Source organism: Equus przewalskii, chromosome 1, assembly GCF_037783145.1.
Source record: "Equus przewalskii isolate Varuska chromosome 1, EquPr2, whole genome shotgun sequence".
Lineage (NCBI taxonomy): Eukaryota > Metazoa > Chordata > Mammalia > Perissodactyla > Equidae > Equus > Equus przewalskii.
In genome coordinates this window covers 173,371,459-173,389,112 of record NC_091831.1, presented here as the reverse complement: position 1 = coordinate 173,389,112, position 17,654 = coordinate 173,371,459, and the positions used below count along the sequence as shown (strand labels likewise).

Sequence of the window (17,654 nt, the reverse complement as noted above, 5' to 3'; positions counted from 1 at the left end):
CTCAGCAGCAATAGCGGACACCAGAAAATAGTGGAACATCATTAGTATGCTAAAAGAAAATATTTACAATATATATTACACCCAGGTAAAATATTCCTCAAGAATGAGGTAACATAAAGATATTTGTAACAAAGAAAACCCAGGGTTTTCACAAATTACAGACCTCCTGCTTCCCTTAAAGAAAATTCTAAAGGATATACTTTAGGCAAAGGGTAAAACGATTTCAGACAAAAAGGTCTGAAATGCTAAAATAAAAAAGGAGAGGGAGAGATAAATACATGGGTACAATATAAGGAATATTTCATAAAATGGTAATAATGTTCTGGGGTTTTAAAATATAAGAATCCAAAAATATATCTAAGTAAGAACACATTAAATCAAGAAGGGGAAAATGGAATTAAAAGATTTTAAAGTCATTGCATTTTCCTAGAAGAGTATAAAAGTATTGATTATCATTAGATATTGATTAAAGATATTGATTGAAGTTAAAGGTGAATATTCTAGGGAAACCAACATAGGAATAAGAAACAACATACATAACTTCCAAAATAGAGATAATAAAACACAATTTATCCAGATAGTTGAAAAAATAAAAATAAAATCATAATATTTTCTATCCAGCCCACTGAATATTTTTAAAAAGGAACAACAAAAAATATATATTTAAGAAAAGGAATAAAAAGAGAATATAAAACAAACAAAAGGCAGAGTCTATAAAAACATAAATTAAATGGCAAGATAAAACAAAAAATATCAACAATCATATATAAATAGGTTAAAATTGCTTTTAAAAAATGGGATACACAGATCTTTGTATCTAAATACCAATTCCCATTCAAAGGAACCAGGAGTCTTTGAACAAAGGTCTGATTCCAGTTCTGGTGCACGGGAAGTGTCCTGAGCCCTCTTTTTGTGCCAGAAAATCCTGTTGGATCCTTTTTCGTCTGTTCATTGGGTACTGATTTAATTTGGAACACCTTTCTAATGGGTTACTCCATCATCGCCAGTTCTAACCAATCCTTCTTATTCTTGCATTCAGACTTTTGTTCAGACAGCTCTGCCCACTCTCAATTCCCCATATTCACACTTTCCTATATACAAAGATAGAAAAATACATACCCATACTTTATAAACATATACAGTAGTTTGGAAAACATTGCACTCATACTATGGACTCCCCTACTGTGTCAGTTCAGTTAGAAGCAGATGCATAAAAAAGAGGCAGCAGTAGGCAGAGGGAGCCTTCAGACCACGATCCAGGTCTGACACCTGTGAAAGGGGAAGAGAAAGGAAGGAGTGGGTAGGAAGAGCTTCAGACTACAGAGCAGTTCTGAGAAAGAGTCAGTGAGGCAGATGGAAAGTCTCTAACCAAAGCTGCCTGTTAAAACAAAGCCACATCAAGCAGGAATGGGTCACGTCTAGCAAGCCCCCTGTGCTCAGGCACTGGCTGGGAGCAGCCCAGAGGAAGAATGGCCTTGGAGTGAATGCCATGGTGGAGCTACAGGACAGCGGTTGGAGGCTAGCAGTCAAGTATGCTCCTCTCAACATATTCTCTTGAAGGAGATGTGAGCATCACAATTTCATGGGTGCTATACTTACACAAATTAATAGTCACCAATCTTTTACATTAGGGCAATCTTTTTATATACCTTATGTTATCAACCTTCTCATTTTAGCTCATGGTATCTTTTTCTAAAAGGATAATTATTATTTTCTCAAGTAAATGAAAACTCTAGACTACACTAAAAAAAAAAACAAATATACGCAATAACCTGCCAAGATTTAAATTACACATGTACTTTGGCCAGGAATTCCAAATAGAAAAATACACATATGTATGCAAAGATATATGTTCAAGTACATTTTAAGGGGAAAAAATCAAGATGCAGAACAACGTAGATTACATGATTCCACGTACGTAAAAACATTAATTTGCGTACACCTATATTACATAAATGAAAATGAAAATGTCTGAAAGGTTACACACAACGCATTTAACAATGGTCAACTTGAGGGAGAAGAGAACAGGGGAGGGGCAGCATCCAGGGTGGGGCGCACTCTTTATACTATACACGTCTTTATTGTTTGAATTTTTTCCACAAGAAAGCATTCATACACTATTTGTGCAAGTTCTTAAGTAATTTTAACAGGCCTTGCCACTCTGAAAACAGCACAGACAATAATATTGCTAAAGAAAATAATGGTGGTTTAACAAAAGACAGAATAGAAAGAAAATTTTTAAAAGATAGAAACCACAAAATAAAATAATATGAGTAAGACCAAATTAACCATATGCTACTCATACGGCTTTTCTAAAACAAACAAACAAAAAACACAATGGAGAAAGGGCTAAAATGAAAATATTCCTGAACACAAACAGAAAAGCACACAGGGTTGGCCATATTAGAGCAGAATTCTAGCATTAAATAGGCCAAAGTAGGTCATCTAAAATTGATAGAGACAGAATTCATAACAAAGATGAAAGAGTACTGAATTCATAATAAGATGAAACAGCTCCTGCTCACATAAAGAAAGAACTATCAGTAACACCAAGAAAAATGGACAAAACGTAACTGCACCGAAAAATCCCAAACAATGTTTTTTAGATCATAGGAAAGAAATATGCCACAGAAAAATGGAATATAACTATACAACAGCTATATCTATTGTTAATTGAGCACCTACCATTCATCTGGCAAAACATATCGTCTCTCATTAAATCCTCAGAACACCCACTCTACACACAAAAAAACTGAGACTGTCAGTGGCTAAGATCCTAGTACAAGGTTATCAGCGAAGTAAGTGAGATTCAAATCCAAGAGTGTATAATGCAAAGCCTGTGCTCTCCTTGGTGCTGCCACAATGTAAAAATGGTCACTACACATAATACCACTGAATTAATAAAGATTGATGGGACATCCAGGACACCACAAAACAAATATCAATAAATTCCAAGAAACTGGTATTCTAAAGGAAGTATTTCCTTATGTTAATAAAGGTTAAGAATAAAATTTAAACAAAATAATTCCAACAAGTCAAAAAAGTTTTAAAAAACTTTCCCATATAAGGCGTATGTGAAAAAGATAACGAAAACTACAATAGAAATTATTTAGAAATAAATGAACACACTATAAAAATTTATGAAATAAGATTAAAGGCTTACACAGAAGAAAATTCATGAAGTACTTATATTACTTAAAAAGAACAAAGATAAAGAAATTAATTAAATTTTCAACACAAGAAATTAGAAAAATACCAAATATAAATGTCAACCTTTTATGGAATGCAGGAAGCCAGTAACCAAAAATTTTCAAAGACAGAAGTAACTAAAACTCAGAGGGGCAAAAACTGAGTTAATAACTAATCTGAAAGTTTGTTGGTCAAAGATATTTTTCCGTTTTTCTGGCTGACTGGCCATAATCTCAAAAACTAGGGATCTTAACTTTGCTAAAAGTAATTAAAGGGATGGTTTTATAGCGGTGTGAAAATAGTAGTTTGACAAGCAGAGACTAAAGCATTGTAATTAAAAACAAAAGAGAAAAGGCAAAAAAATTAAACCAATTTCTAAAAAATGTATTCTAGGGAAGGAAAACAAATTTCAAAAATATCATTAGAAATGGGAAAGAAAATGACGTAATATTAGAAATGGAGATTAAAACTGAAGAGTAGATATATACGAACTCTGCGTGTAACAGACATTTCAATTGAATAGATGGCTTTCCATAAGAATACATGTTACCAATTAACTCAAGAAAAAATACTAAATACGAATAACCCAAGAATTAGATAGGAAAAATTTTTAATAGTCAAACAATTACCTTCCCAAATGGCTCAGATGTTTCCAGTGATTTCTTCCAAATTTTCAAGATTATTCCTACGCTATATCAATTCCAGAATATTCAAAAAGATGACATGCTACTCAGTTAATGTTATGAAGCAAGAATACCCCTGAGAGTGGAGTCCACCAGAGGGATAAAAAATCCTACATGCGTAGTTCACCACGAGTATATATTAAAAATAAAAATAAAATATTGCCTATCAGAATTCAACATGCTATTGAAGAACAATACATCATGATCAAGCAATCCAAGAAATATAAAGATTTTTCAATATTCACATTCTAAACATATAGTTTCAGTAGGTCAAATATGAATGTGATGCCATCCCTATCTTGGTTGCAGGGAAGCTAAAAGGTAAATTAATGACCCCGTTTCAAGCAATAGCATATATATGGACAGAATTTCTTTGATTTAATCTTATCTCTGAGCTTATTAGGTTATTTTCCTTGTTATGTTTTTCCCATGATTTCTTTAACTTTTTTGTTTTATCCTTTTCTGATATATGTGTTTTAGTAAGCTGCCTAAAATCCTGTGCAAATAAAATAATCCTAAATATCATTAAAAATGTATGCACAATGATGTTCAGCACAGAATTATTTCAAGAAGAAAAAAATGACAAGGAAGAAGAAAAGGGGGGGGAAGAGAGAAAATAAGAGAAGGAGGAGGAAGAAGAATTTTAAGAATGAAAGAAAATGGACAAAAAAGTGGACCATAGTTGTCTTGAAAGAGAAGAAGCATAGAGGATTTGGGTTTTCTTCTCTTGATCTTTCTCATTTTTAAAATAATCAGTATAACATAAAATGAGAGCAAGTAAACCTTTTTAAGGGAAAAAGATTAATAATTGTATTGGGTAGTGTTAAACTTTTTTAAACATTAAATTAACTAAAAATACACTATTAAAAGCAAATGAAAATACCATGAAGATCTTCTAAGCAACCTAAGTAGCTTCATATCTTGGAAGCTCAGTCAAATAAAATATCCTTTCAAAAATAAAACAGAATATTCTTCTTGACTGGCTAAAGTAACATGGATAAGTACAACATTTTTTAGAAATATATACAATATATAAGTACATGTACATAAGATTGGGCTTATAAGTATATGTGTATATATGTACATACATATAATACACACATATAGTAATTACTCATTATATATAATTTCTATAGTGCCATCCACTCATTCTTAATGATGGCAATAGTTGTCTGACAATTTACATAACTGTCCAGTAAAATTTAAAGTCATAATCAAATATAATCAAATATTTAGTTATTAGCAACAACAACAGAGAAAAGTCACTCAGTATGTTACCTCATATTTTGGATATAGGGTTTCCCTCATGACAGATACCGGAACAGAGAACTTGGGTGAAGTGAGATTCCAAAACAACTTCGTAAATCCTGGGTAAGCAGACACCTTTGAAAACAACATAAAACGCTATTAGAAACTAACAAGTGGTCCCTAGGGTAAAAACCCAAGCTCCTGTCAAAATTGTTTCTAGCTGCCCAGAAAGTGAGATGATTGGTTCCAAAGCCTCTGAAAGTCTTGGAAAGACAAATTTCATACCCATCAGATTAGCAAAAATGTAAAGTTGGCAATTCCAAGTGATGCCAAGGATGTGGGGAAATTAGTTGAACCACACTGGAGGCAACTTGGCCATTTTTAGTAAAATAGAAAATGTGCCTGCCACATGATCCAGAAATTTCACTTCCAGCTGTATGGTCTAAGGAAATTCTTACACACATGCATGAAGAGATATGTACAAGCATATTCATACAGCACATGAAATAGCAAAAAACAAAGCCCAATCTAAATGTCCATTGATAGAGAAACAGATGAAGAAAATGTAGTATATTCACATAACTAAACACTGTAAAGCCATTCACGCACGAAAGCTACATACCATAGACGGATCTTAGAAGCACAGCACTGACAGCAAAACGAGCAAGTTTTAGAAAGGTACATACAAAATAGTGTCATTTACATAAATGTGTCTATAGTATTTATCGTTTAAGGTGACAGATAGATCTAGTAAACCATAAAATCATGGACTAGAAAGACCACAGTTTTAACAGCAACTGGCCTTGGGTAAGGAGGAAGAGAAATGGAATTAGGAAGAAGTACAAGAAGACTTAGTTAAATTACTTTTAAATTTTCTTTTACTTTAAAAAATCTGAAACAAGTATGACAAAACCTTAACACATAAATTCTTGACATTTCCTCAAGTGTTTGTTAGTTTCTATATTTATTTGTTTCTTTAAACTTTTTCCAAATGAAAATTAATCAGGTACAAGGGAATTTTTAGGGAGATGAAACTATTCTCCCTAAATTGTGGAATTGTGGCTATATGACATTAAGCATTTGTCAAAACCTATCGAAATTTACAGCACAAAGAGTGAACCTTAATGCATGCAAATTTTTAAAAATCACTTAGGAGATCAAGAGGATGGAATGCAGAATGTAACAAAGCAATCTAACTGTATTATAATTGTATGAAACAACCTCACTGAAGGGAGCGGGGGAAAAGTTGTTGACCTTAGGAACTTTGGAAATGAATGGAGTATACAAAAAGAAACTGTACACAGCACTGAACTTTAGTTACGAAAGTTGTATCCCACTGGAATATAGGCTAATAATTCCGATACTTCTATGCATGTATACCTCTATACTGGAATTGAACAATTCAGTAAATGAATGGAGGATGGTAGGAGCCAGGTTTGTCACTGGTAGAGCGGGAGTTTAAAAATAAGCAAAGGAGGAGGCTAGAATGATGCACGTGGTAATGGATTAGAGTTGAAGACATCAAAGGGAAGTCATGCTTAGATTAATTTAGACCCAGATGGTTACATATAGAAATATTTTTAAATATGTGTAAATGCAGGAGTTAATATACACACGTAAATTTCCTTGCTGTGTCAGCTGAGAAGACCCCAGTAGCAACTAGCACACCTAAATGCCCAGATCTTGGTTTCTAGTTACATTTTCTAGTAAAGGGAACCAGGGCTTCTTGTAGAAATGGCTGATTCTATGGACTGGGGCAGGAAATACACAAGATGAGTCTGGAACATCTTGTAGTGCCAGAAATTAAGAAAGTCTTTGGAAAACTCCCACAATGATGGGGTATGTCAAAGGGACATAAGAGCCAACTGAAGGAGCTCTCAATGACCAAAGGTCAAACAGTTTTAGAAAAATAATAATAATAATAAAATACTATTGGATTACAACTCAAAGTATAACATAAATATCCATGAGTCACATTGATACAAATAAGTAATAAATAAATGGGAAGAATAGACAAATCTCCTGCACAGACGAATTCAAATTAATTTTTGTATATACTCTAGCCTCAAGGAGGTGGAGCATAACTCCACATTCCTTAAGTGTAAGCTTCACACTTAGTGACTTCCTTCCAAAGAGAGGAGTACGGAAAGGGAGGAAAAAAGAGAAACTTTGCAAAGAAGAAAGCTGGCAAACACTGCCTTAGCCAGGTGATCAAGATTAACATCAACAGTGATAAGTCATGTTGAGAAGATGTACCCTTGATACATGTGATGAAAACGGTAGTCTTCCTCCCGAAACCACATCAGGTAAATCCCAATTGGGGGATATTCTACAAAATAGCTGACCAGTATTCCCCCAAAACTGTCCAGGCCATCTAAAGCAAGGAAAGTCTCAGAGACTGTCACAGCCAAGAGAAGCCTAAGGAGACAACAAAATGCCATGTGATATCTAGGATGGGATCCTGGAACAGAAAATGGACGTTACACAAAAACTAAGGAAATCTGAATAAAGTACGGACCTTCGTTAATAATGATGTATAAATATGGGTTCATTGCTTTTTACAAACGTACCATACAACTGTAAGATGTATTCACTTCCTAGGGCTGCCATAACAAATTACCACTGTGTGGCCTGGAACAACAGAAATGTGTCCTTTCACAGTCCTGAAGACTAGAAGTCCAAAATCAAGCTGGAGGGGGGTCCATTCTCCCTCTGAAGGCACTAGCTAAGAATCCTTCCTTGCCTTTGCCTAGCTTCTAGTGATTGCCAGCTATCCTTCGCCTTCCTTGGCTTGCAGCTGCATCATTCCCATCTCTGTCTCCATTGTCACATGGCCTTCTTCCTTGTGAGTCTGTGTGCTCACGTGGCATTCTCCTCTTAAAAGGACACCAGTCCTATTGGATTTAGGGCCCACCCCAAGATTCTTAATTACATCTGCAGAATGTCTGCTTCCAAATAAGGTCACATCCTCAGGTACTGTGGACTAGGATTTGAACACATCTTTTTGGGGCTACTATTCAACCTACTATTACATTAGTAACAGGGGAAACAGAGTGTGTGATATATGGGAAACCTCCACACTGTCTTTGCAATTTTTCTGTAAGTTTAAAACTATTCTAAAAAATGAACTTTATTTCAATAAAATAGTAGTAACTATAAAAAAGCAAACAATAAAAGAAAAATAATTTTTAAAAATAGTTGGAGGCAAAAGATTAATCAGGCACTCATGACAAGATCTTGAAGAAAATGTAGCAAGATTTTTAAAATAATAACTGTTTGAATCCATGGTATTATTAGCAATTATATTTTCTTTAAAATTTTCATTGACTTTTAATAATATTTAATTGGACTACGCATTTTCCCCCAAAAAGATTTCTTTCACCAGAAAAATGAGCTCAAATGATTTTAGAGCATTAGCTTGCAAGTATTATTCTAGCATTAACTATGAAACCTTAACAGTGACACCTCCTGGAGTGTGGGTGTTACACAGACTTTTGAGAGTAAAATACAAAGACCCAAACCAATAAATAAAGGTTCACTATTATAAGGTGACACTGAGTCTTGACCACTTTTATTTCTAGTCCAATATACTTCGACTATTCCATACACTTGATCATGTTTTTCCCATCTACCAGCAGGGTATTTAGAGAAAGGCAGATTTTGCAGTTGCCAGGTTAATTTGTCCAACACAGGAATTCAAAATTACGTTTCCTTCTCACTCGTCCTCTGTTTTGCTGGGCACACTGCATCCCTTTGTGCTGTAAGGACCTAGAGCCAAGAAGTCCTTGCTAAAAGATGAATAAACTCTTCCAAAATCAGCTGACAACTCTTCTTCCAAAGATCACCTGGAAATTAAGAAGATTTCAGGTATTCAAATGATATGTCACACACAACACAATAATTCCTTCCGTGTAGTAGCTAGACTTCCAGCAGCTTAAGCATCTGGAATAAAATCATTCCCCTGGAAGCAAGCAGGATACAAGCCTCCACGTGGGAAGAGAGGAAAGTCTATCACTAAACAACAGCGCTCTTCTCTCAAGGAGAAACATAGATGCACCTTTAGGAGAGAATTTATCAAATTAAACTAGTGAATAAACACTCCTCATGGTAAATTGCTTCCCCAGCAATGCTCAGAAGTTTCGAAGAGGAGACCGAGGAAAATGGTTAGAAACAGCAGGGTTGGCGCCTGCTAGAACCTGACAGGAGGGTAGAGACTCCACAGCAAAATGAATTGTTCACTATAAAGCAAACTTGGTTAATTTAGTATAATGGCACCTCACAGTCCCTACAGATACTATGTGTATTCCAACCCAATATAATAACTCAAGTTCAGACTGAAGACCAAGGTCAGAATATTCTGTTCACTAAAGGAGAGAGACACACAAATTAGTTTCAGGGGTAAGTTAAGCTTCATAGAAATGAAACATAAGGATGAACAATAGTTTTTAACATGTGGTCTGAGACTCTGGAGAGCCTCAAGACTTTTCAAGGGTCTTTCTGAGACCTTTCTACCCTTGAAAACTATTTCTTTAATAATGCTAAGAGGTTATTCACCTTTCTCATTGTGTTCAAATTTGCATTGATAGCGTAAAAACAAAAATATGAGGTAAAACTGATTTTGCCTCAGCATGAATCAAGGCAACGGCATTTTAAAACTGGCCACCAGGAAGCAATAAAAATTGTTAATTTTATTAAATCCCAACTTTTAAGTACACATCTTGTTAATATTCAATGTGACTAAGTGAGGAGTACACATAAAGTACTGTGGCGACAGTGAGGTAGGCTGGTGGTTCTGAGGGAAAACATGGTGCTATCGTTTGAGTTGTGAACTGAATTAGCCACCATTTTCATGTGAAAGGACAAACATCAAACTGTGGTTATTCAGACTTGAGTACATGGCAAGCATTTTCTTGAAAAATGAATGAAGCAAACTTGTCATTTCAAATAAAACACTCAAGAGCATTTGTGGCAATGAAAAGACTTAAGCTTTTAGCAAAAATTAGAATTTGGGAAATTTTGTGGCCCTCATCATCTCCTAGTCAGGTTCCCAATGCTAAAACATTATTCTAATAATATTAAAAATAAGATATTTTGATATTATATATATACTGAAATGTGTCAACATTTGAAGATCTACATAACTTGATGAACAATATTTCCAAATAACCAAGGCACAATGTTACAAAATCATGAATGGGTAAAAAACCCATTCAAAGTATAAAATAAACCAATAGATTTTAATGTATTCAGGTGTGAAAAAGTCATTGATATGGTTTCAGATTTCCACTACGACAAGCATCTTTAGCTGTACAAATCATCCTTTAAGAATTCTCTTTTAGCTATACAAATTATCATTTAACATTCTCTTTTTAACTAAGTTTAATTTCTCATTTTCTCTTTTTTTTTTATTTGGTCCAATGACCACAATTTTTCATTCAACTTTTTATTTTGAGATAATTGTAGATTCACGTGCAGTGTTAGGAAATAATACAAAGAGAGCCCATCTATCCTTTACTAGTTTACCTCAAAGGTAACATTTTGCCAAATTATAGTAAAATATCACATACAAAATATTGATATTGATACAGTCAAGAGAACAATTCCAACACCACAAGGATCCCTCAGACTGTCCTTTTACACTCATTCCCACCCCCATCCTGAAACCCTAGAAACTACTCATCTGTTCTCCATTTCTATAATTTTGTCATTTTAAGCACGTTGTATAATGAAATCATATAGTATGTAATCTTTTAGAATTGGCTTTTTTCAGCATAATTCTCTGAAGATTCACCCTTGTAAGTGGCATGTATCAATAGTTCATTCTTTTTTTTATTGATGAGTAGTAGTCACATGTTCAGTTTAAAAAATAAATAAAAAGTAAGTAAACCTGCCAAACTGCCTTCCAGAGGGCTGAGAGGAGGTTTTTAAATTAAGAATTCAATTTCTGAGGCTGGCCTGGTGCTGTAGTGGTTAAGTTCACGCCCTCCGCTTAGGCAGCCCGGGGTTTGCAGGTTCGGATCCCGGGTGTGGACCTACACACCATTCGTCAAGCCATGCTGTGGCAGCATGCCACATACAAAATAGAGGAAGATTGGAACAGATGTTAGCTCAGCAACAACCTTCGTCAAGCAAAAAGAGGAAGATTGGCAACAGATATTAACTAAGGCCAATCTTCCTCACCAAAAAAAAAAAAAGAGAGCTCAATTTCTTTAATAGTTATAGGGCTATTCAAATATCTATTTCATATTGAGTTAGTTGTGGTAGTCAGTGTTCTTTGAGGAACTGCTCCATTTCATCTAAGTTGTCCAGTTTGCATGTGTAAAGCTGTTCATAGGATTCCTTATTATCCTTTTGATGTCTGCAGAATCTGTGGTGACAGCTCCTGTTTCATTTCTAATATTGGTAATTCGGGTCTTTTTAAATCCTTTTCAGTCTTGCTAGAGATCAATTTTATTAATCTTTTCAAAGAACTATCTCTTTGTTTCATTGATTTTCTCTACTGTTTTTCTGTTTTCAATGTCATTGATTTCTGCTCTTTATTATTCTTTCCTTCTGCTTGCTTTGGGTTTGTTTTGCTCTTCTTTTTCTAGCTTCCTGAGGTGGGGGCTCAAATTATTGATTTGATACTTTCTCTTTTCTACTATAAGAATTTAGTGCCATCAACTTCCCTCTCAGCACTGCCTTAGCTGGGTTCCACAAATTTGGATACGTTGTATTTCTATTTTAATTCCATTGTAATCCATTTTAATTCAAATGGATTTAAAATTGAAATCCATTTTCAACTCAGTTTTTACAAATCCCTTGAGATTTCCTTTTTAACCCATGGATTACTTATAACTGTATGGTTTTGACTCCAATCATATGGAGATTTTTCTATCTTTGATATTGAACTCTAATTTGATTTCATTATGAATTTGCTCTATCTTGGCATATATCCTGTGGGAACTTGAAAAGAATGTGTATTCTCCTCTTGTTGGCTGTAGCGTTCTATAAATTGCAATTAAATTCTGTTGGTTGATGGAGTTGTTGACTTCTCCTATATCCTTGCTCATTTTCTAAGTGTTCTATCAATTACTTAGAGACAGGGGTTAAAGTCTCTGACTCTAATTGTAAAGTTGCCTATTTCTCCTTTCAGTTCTATCAGTTTTTGCTTCAGATATTTTGTAGTTCTATTGTTTGGTGCACACACTTTTTAACATTGTTATTTCTTCCTGGTGGATTGACATTTTTATCATAATTTAATGCCCCTTTCTGTCTCTGACAACTTTCTTTGCTTGGAAGTCTACTTTATCTGATATTAATATAGCCACTCCTGCTTTTCTTTGATTAATGTTTGCACAACTTTTTTTTACCCTTTTACTTTCAGCATCCCTATATCATTACATTTGGAGTCAGTTTCTTGTACACACTATATAGTTAGGTGATGTCTTTTAATCCACTCTGCAATCTCTGGTATACATAGACCATTTACATCTAAGTCAGAGATTCAGTCTGCCATTTCATTTCTTGTTTGTTGTTTATTCCCTCTGGTTTGTTCTGTTTCTCTGTTTTCTTTTTCCTGTCTTCCCGTTACCTGGACATATTTTAGAATTCCACTTTTATTTATCTATGATGTTTTTGAGTGTATCTCTTCATACAGATTTTTAGTTTTGCTCTAGGTATTACATTATATAAACATAACTTATCAAAGTCTACTGATGTCATCATTTTACCAGTTCAAGTGACGTGTAGATATCTTACCTCCCTTTATGTCTCTCTACTCTTCTCCATTTATAATATAATTGTCTTAAACATTTCCTCAACTACATTTAACAGTATGATCATTTTTGCTTCAGTTGACAAACAAAACTTAGAAAACTCAAAAGGAGAAGGAAACTCTATTGCGTTTACCCGTATTTTTGCTTTACCTGTTTTCATTCCTTCTAGATATTCCAAAATGTCTTCTTTCATCATTTTATTCCTGTTTAGGGAATTCTGTAGCCATTCTTTTAGGGTAGGTCTGCTGGAGATAAATTCACTTAGTTTCCTTTCATCTGACAATGTCTTGATTCCCCTTCATTCCTAAAGGATATTTTCTCTGGATATAGGACTCTGAGCTCACAGTTCTTTTCTTTCAGCACTTGAAAAATGTCCTGCCACTGACTTCTGGCTTCCACAGTTTCTGATGAGAAATCTACTGCCATTCAAATTGTTTTTCTCCTATAGGTAACATATTGTTTCTCTCTTGCTGCTTTCAAGGTTTTTTCTCTGGCATTAGTTTTCAGAAGTTTGACTATTCTGTAGCTTGGTACAGATTTCTTTGGGTTTTTCCTGCCTGGGGTTTGCTCAACTTCCTGAATATGTTTAAATCTTTTGCTTAATTGGGGACGTTTTCAGCCATTATTTCTTCCAATATTTTTTCAGTCACTTCCCTTCTTTTTCCTCTCCTTCTGGGATTGCAATACCAAAAATGTTAGACCTTTTGTTATACTCCCACACATCCTTGAGGCTCTGTTAATTTTCATTTTAGTCTTTTTGTCTTTGTTGTTCAGACTGGATAAATTCTATTGTTCTATCTTCAAGTTCACGGATTCTTTCCTGTCTCTTCCATTCTCCTTTTGAGCCCATTCATTGAGCTTTTTATTTCAGTTACTATATTTTTCAATTCTAAAATTTCTTCTCTATATCTTAAATTTCTTTAAGACTTTCTATTTCCTTTCTGAATATTTTTTTAATTTGTTTCAAGTGTGTTCCTAATTTCTCATTGAAGCATTTCTATGACGGCGGCTTTAAAGTCTTTGTCAGATAATTCTCACATCTCTGTCATCTCAACGTTGGCGTCTGTTGATTGTCCTTTTACATTCAGTTTGAGATTTTCCTAGTTCTTGATCTGATTAGTGATTTCCAATTGAAGGTTGGATATTTAGGGTATTATTCTATGAGACTCTGGATCTTATTTAAACTTGTTTTAGCTGACACTCCACTAGGCCTCCTCTGGTACCACCAGAGTGGGGAGTGGCTCACTACTACTAGGTGGGAATGGAAATCCAGGATCCCCAGATGGTCTCGGCTGACACCATGGAGGGGAAATCTCATTACCAACCTGTTAAGATGAAGACCCAGCTCCACACTCAGCCTTCTTTGACACCACCCTGGCAGACGTGTTAGGGTGCCTTGTTACACTCTGGGAAGAGTAAAAGTCTAGATTTCCCACTCGGCCTATACTAGTGGAGGTGAGTGGGGGCACAGTTTTTTCTCTGGTATTTGTCTAGAGCAGAGCGGTTATTGTCTAAAAGTTTTCTGTCTTACTAGGCTGCCTCTTCCCTGGTTCCTCGGCTAGAGAGAACAGGCTTTAATTGGGACTTTGATCTTTTTTTGTCTTTACCTATTTTTGTTTCTAGGTTACCAGTTTTTTCAGCTCCAAGTCTAAGTTATATGAAACAGAAAAGAAAACCGAAGGAACTAACTCACCACCCTGTCATTTCCTGGGTCCCAAAGTTCCTAGTTAGTGTGCCTCCTTCTCGCCTCCTTTCAGAGTCTTCTGATGTTTATAATGCCCAGGGGTTAGTTGTACTTAGCAGGAAGAATAGGGAAAAGTACTTCTACTCCATCTTCCCCAGAAGTGGAAGTCTGTACAGAGTTCACTGACCTCCCCACCTTCCGGGGACACTGGGATCTGGGGCCTACGTGAAAGAATGTGTCTGGGCTCGGAGCCGGAGATGGCCACTTCGACCTTGACCCCAAGGCACAAGTTACTAAGACAACGTCCTGCATCATGTTCCTTGTCTGTGCTGGCCACCTCGACGGGCACCTGACCAGACTATAGAAACATCCCATCCATGAGAACTAGAAGATAAAAACATCCCCTCTGTGGAACAAGAAGAAATAACTCAAAGTATCCAGTTGTCTAAAACCCCAAGTTAGAGCTTAGATAACCTCAAAGTAAAAGGAAGTCACAAGCATAGGACATTTGGGAGTCTCACTGAGGAAAGGACGCTTTGCTTCAGACCCGGACAATCAATACTCCTGCCCGCCGTACAAACTATTGGGACTTCCCGGCTGATTGTGGTGTGGATGTTGTAAGTACTGATTTGTTGTTCCCCTTTATCCTTGCTCCTCCTTCTGTTTCCCTTTCTCAATAAAATTCAATTGCTTAAACAACCAAATAGCCTTGGCGGTCCCTGCCATTCCTTGCCCTTCGCAGCTGTGGACAACAAAGTCTCACAACTAACTTTCAAGAAACTACCACTGGTTGAGTTTTGGTATATTATCAGAGAATATCCATAATTATGTTAAAAGGCTATTAAAATAATCTTTCCTTTTCCAACTACATATTTGTGTGAGACCAGAATTTTCCTTATATATTTCAACCAAAACAACCCACCACAAAATAGAATGCAGAAGCAGAAATAAGAATCTAGCTGCCACTAAAAAGATTTGTAAAAAAAGAAATCCTAGTTTTCACATCAAATTTTTTGTTTAAAAAAATAATTTTTTATAAAAATACATTATGTATGTTAACATATATGACTTAATTTTAAAATTAAAAATAAATATCTCGGCATTTTCTCAGTTTTAATTTTCAAAATTGTAAATGTCAATAGATATAACCCACATAAATAATTATTGAGGTCCTCAATAATTTTTAAGAGTGTAAAAAGTGTCCTGAAACCAAAAGTTTTGAGAACTTGTGAGGTAGAGAAAACTAATACAGGAAATTCTTACTTCCTCTCCCAAGAGTTGTAGGTCTGGTTTGTGAGCGCGCTGTCTAGTTCCTGGTGCCAATTCAGGTCGAACCCCTGATGCTGTTGGAAGGACAGCAACATATTCTTGATTATTTTCCGTAACAGGAACTCCTTGCAGGATTCTGCAGTGTGATAAAAACAATAAATTTGTTTTTTAAGTCATTGATAAAGCAAAAGACGTTTGTTCTCATTTCATATCTCCGCCCAAATAAACATATTGACGTTTGATATCTGTACCAAACAGAGATTGTGCAGAAGTCAGATAATCCAAAATAGGAAATAATTCAAAAATAATTTATGTTTGGTTCTGAAGACATTTTAGTAGTAAGCTTTTTGATGGTTTTGGTTTTGTTTTATGATATTGGAATCATAAATTCACTCTATGGAAGCTTGATTATGAAACAGGTAAAAGTTCTCTCCCTTCTGATCACTGACCCGCCCCCGGCTCCAAGCTCACAGGAAATGGTTTCACGTCTTAGACTGAGGAAAGCGGAACTGCCTCCTCACATGAGCGTTTTCTCTTCCGGATTTGTATCTTGCCACGGGGAGCAGAGAACTGCTACGGCCTCAGGTCTTCCCTTCTAGGCTACAAACTACATATACACCAGGATAGACACAGAAGGTTCAAAGCTTAGCAACATAAGCTTTAATTAAACCAAGGAGATGAGGTAAATCAAAATTCGGAGGTAAAATGTGTCATTAATGACTGACTTACAGACTGTTGAAAATACATTAACTTTTGTGCTGCAGCACTTTCTATAAACGAAATATAAATGAGTATGAAGAGGGCTCACACAAACTGTATAGCTGTATCAGCTTCACACGGAAGTATGTAGAGCCACTGTTCCCTCCACCTTTTTAGTATACCATTACATAAGCAGACAATCACTTTATGAGCCACCAAATGCGGAGACTAAGCACACACAAACCCAACTGATTTCAGCTACTTAATAATATGCTGAAACCCACAGATCCTGTCATACAAGCTCTTAAAAAATCAGGTCCACCCAGAGCTCAGTTGGAGAAGGTAGGGTTGTGCCAAAGCAGAGTCATGGAAAAAAGCCCCCTATCTTATCCTGTCAAATATTTGAATTCAAGGAGAAGACAAAGCTCAACTCCCAGCTCAGTGAATATAGTGGACTGCTGCTCAAAATACTATCCATCCTCCTTCTAACGTGCTTTCCTGAACTGCTGAGGATGGAGACGTAAAACTCTCCTGCAGCCAGTGTCCTCAATGTGATTTAGGATCCAGTAAGCAGATGCACTCACAGACAATCTGGAAGGAAGAAGGTTATGATGTTTCTGTTGGCAAGCAGTCATGGCAATGTTGAGTTCTTCTGTAGCAATGTAGCTCCAGAGTCGAAAGCTGTGACAGTAGAGGCCACGTGATCCCTGAATCTCAGCTAAGGTGCTATGTTGCCAATGTTGGGTTCCAGAATTCCTGTCAGAAGCAGCAGCAACCTCGGCAGCTAGTTAAGCATGCTGCATGAGTCATCTCTATGAGCCCTCCCTGCCTAGAGCCCAATCTTCCTACTGACTTTATAAGCATTCAGTTCCCATTACTAAATTCCCATTACCTTTTTCCCTAAAATAGCCCAAAATATTTCTGTTTTCTGCAACTGAATCTTGACTGATATATCCAGGAAAAACAAAAGAACAGGGTAAAGTTTATCGGCTAGAACAAGAAGCCAGGAGAGTATATACATCAAGGTCAGTAAAGTATTTCCAAAATCAGGGAGGACAGAGGGACTTAAGAAGCTACCTTGAGGCACTGTTACATTTTTACCTGACCCTAAGCCAAAAACAAGGT

General features: G+C 35.8%; 1 protein-coding gene across 1 annotated transcript in view; it reads right to left on the bottom strand.

The window, feature by feature from the left end:
• The window catches only part of TTC6 (tetratricopeptide repeat domain 6), a 189,720-nt gene that overhangs the window by 85,137 nt on the left and 86,929 nt on the right, over positions 1 to 17,654 (bottom strand). The window contains exons 7-8 of the mRNA XM_070629311.1: positions 15,825 to 15,966; positions 5,151 to 5,255 (exon numbers count right to left, since the gene is read on the bottom strand). Coding sequence (XP_070485412.1) covers positions 5,151 to 5,255; positions 15,825 to 15,966 — 247 coding nt within the window. The remainder of the gene's footprint in view (positions 1 to 5,150; positions 5,256 to 15,824; positions 15,967 to 17,654) is intronic.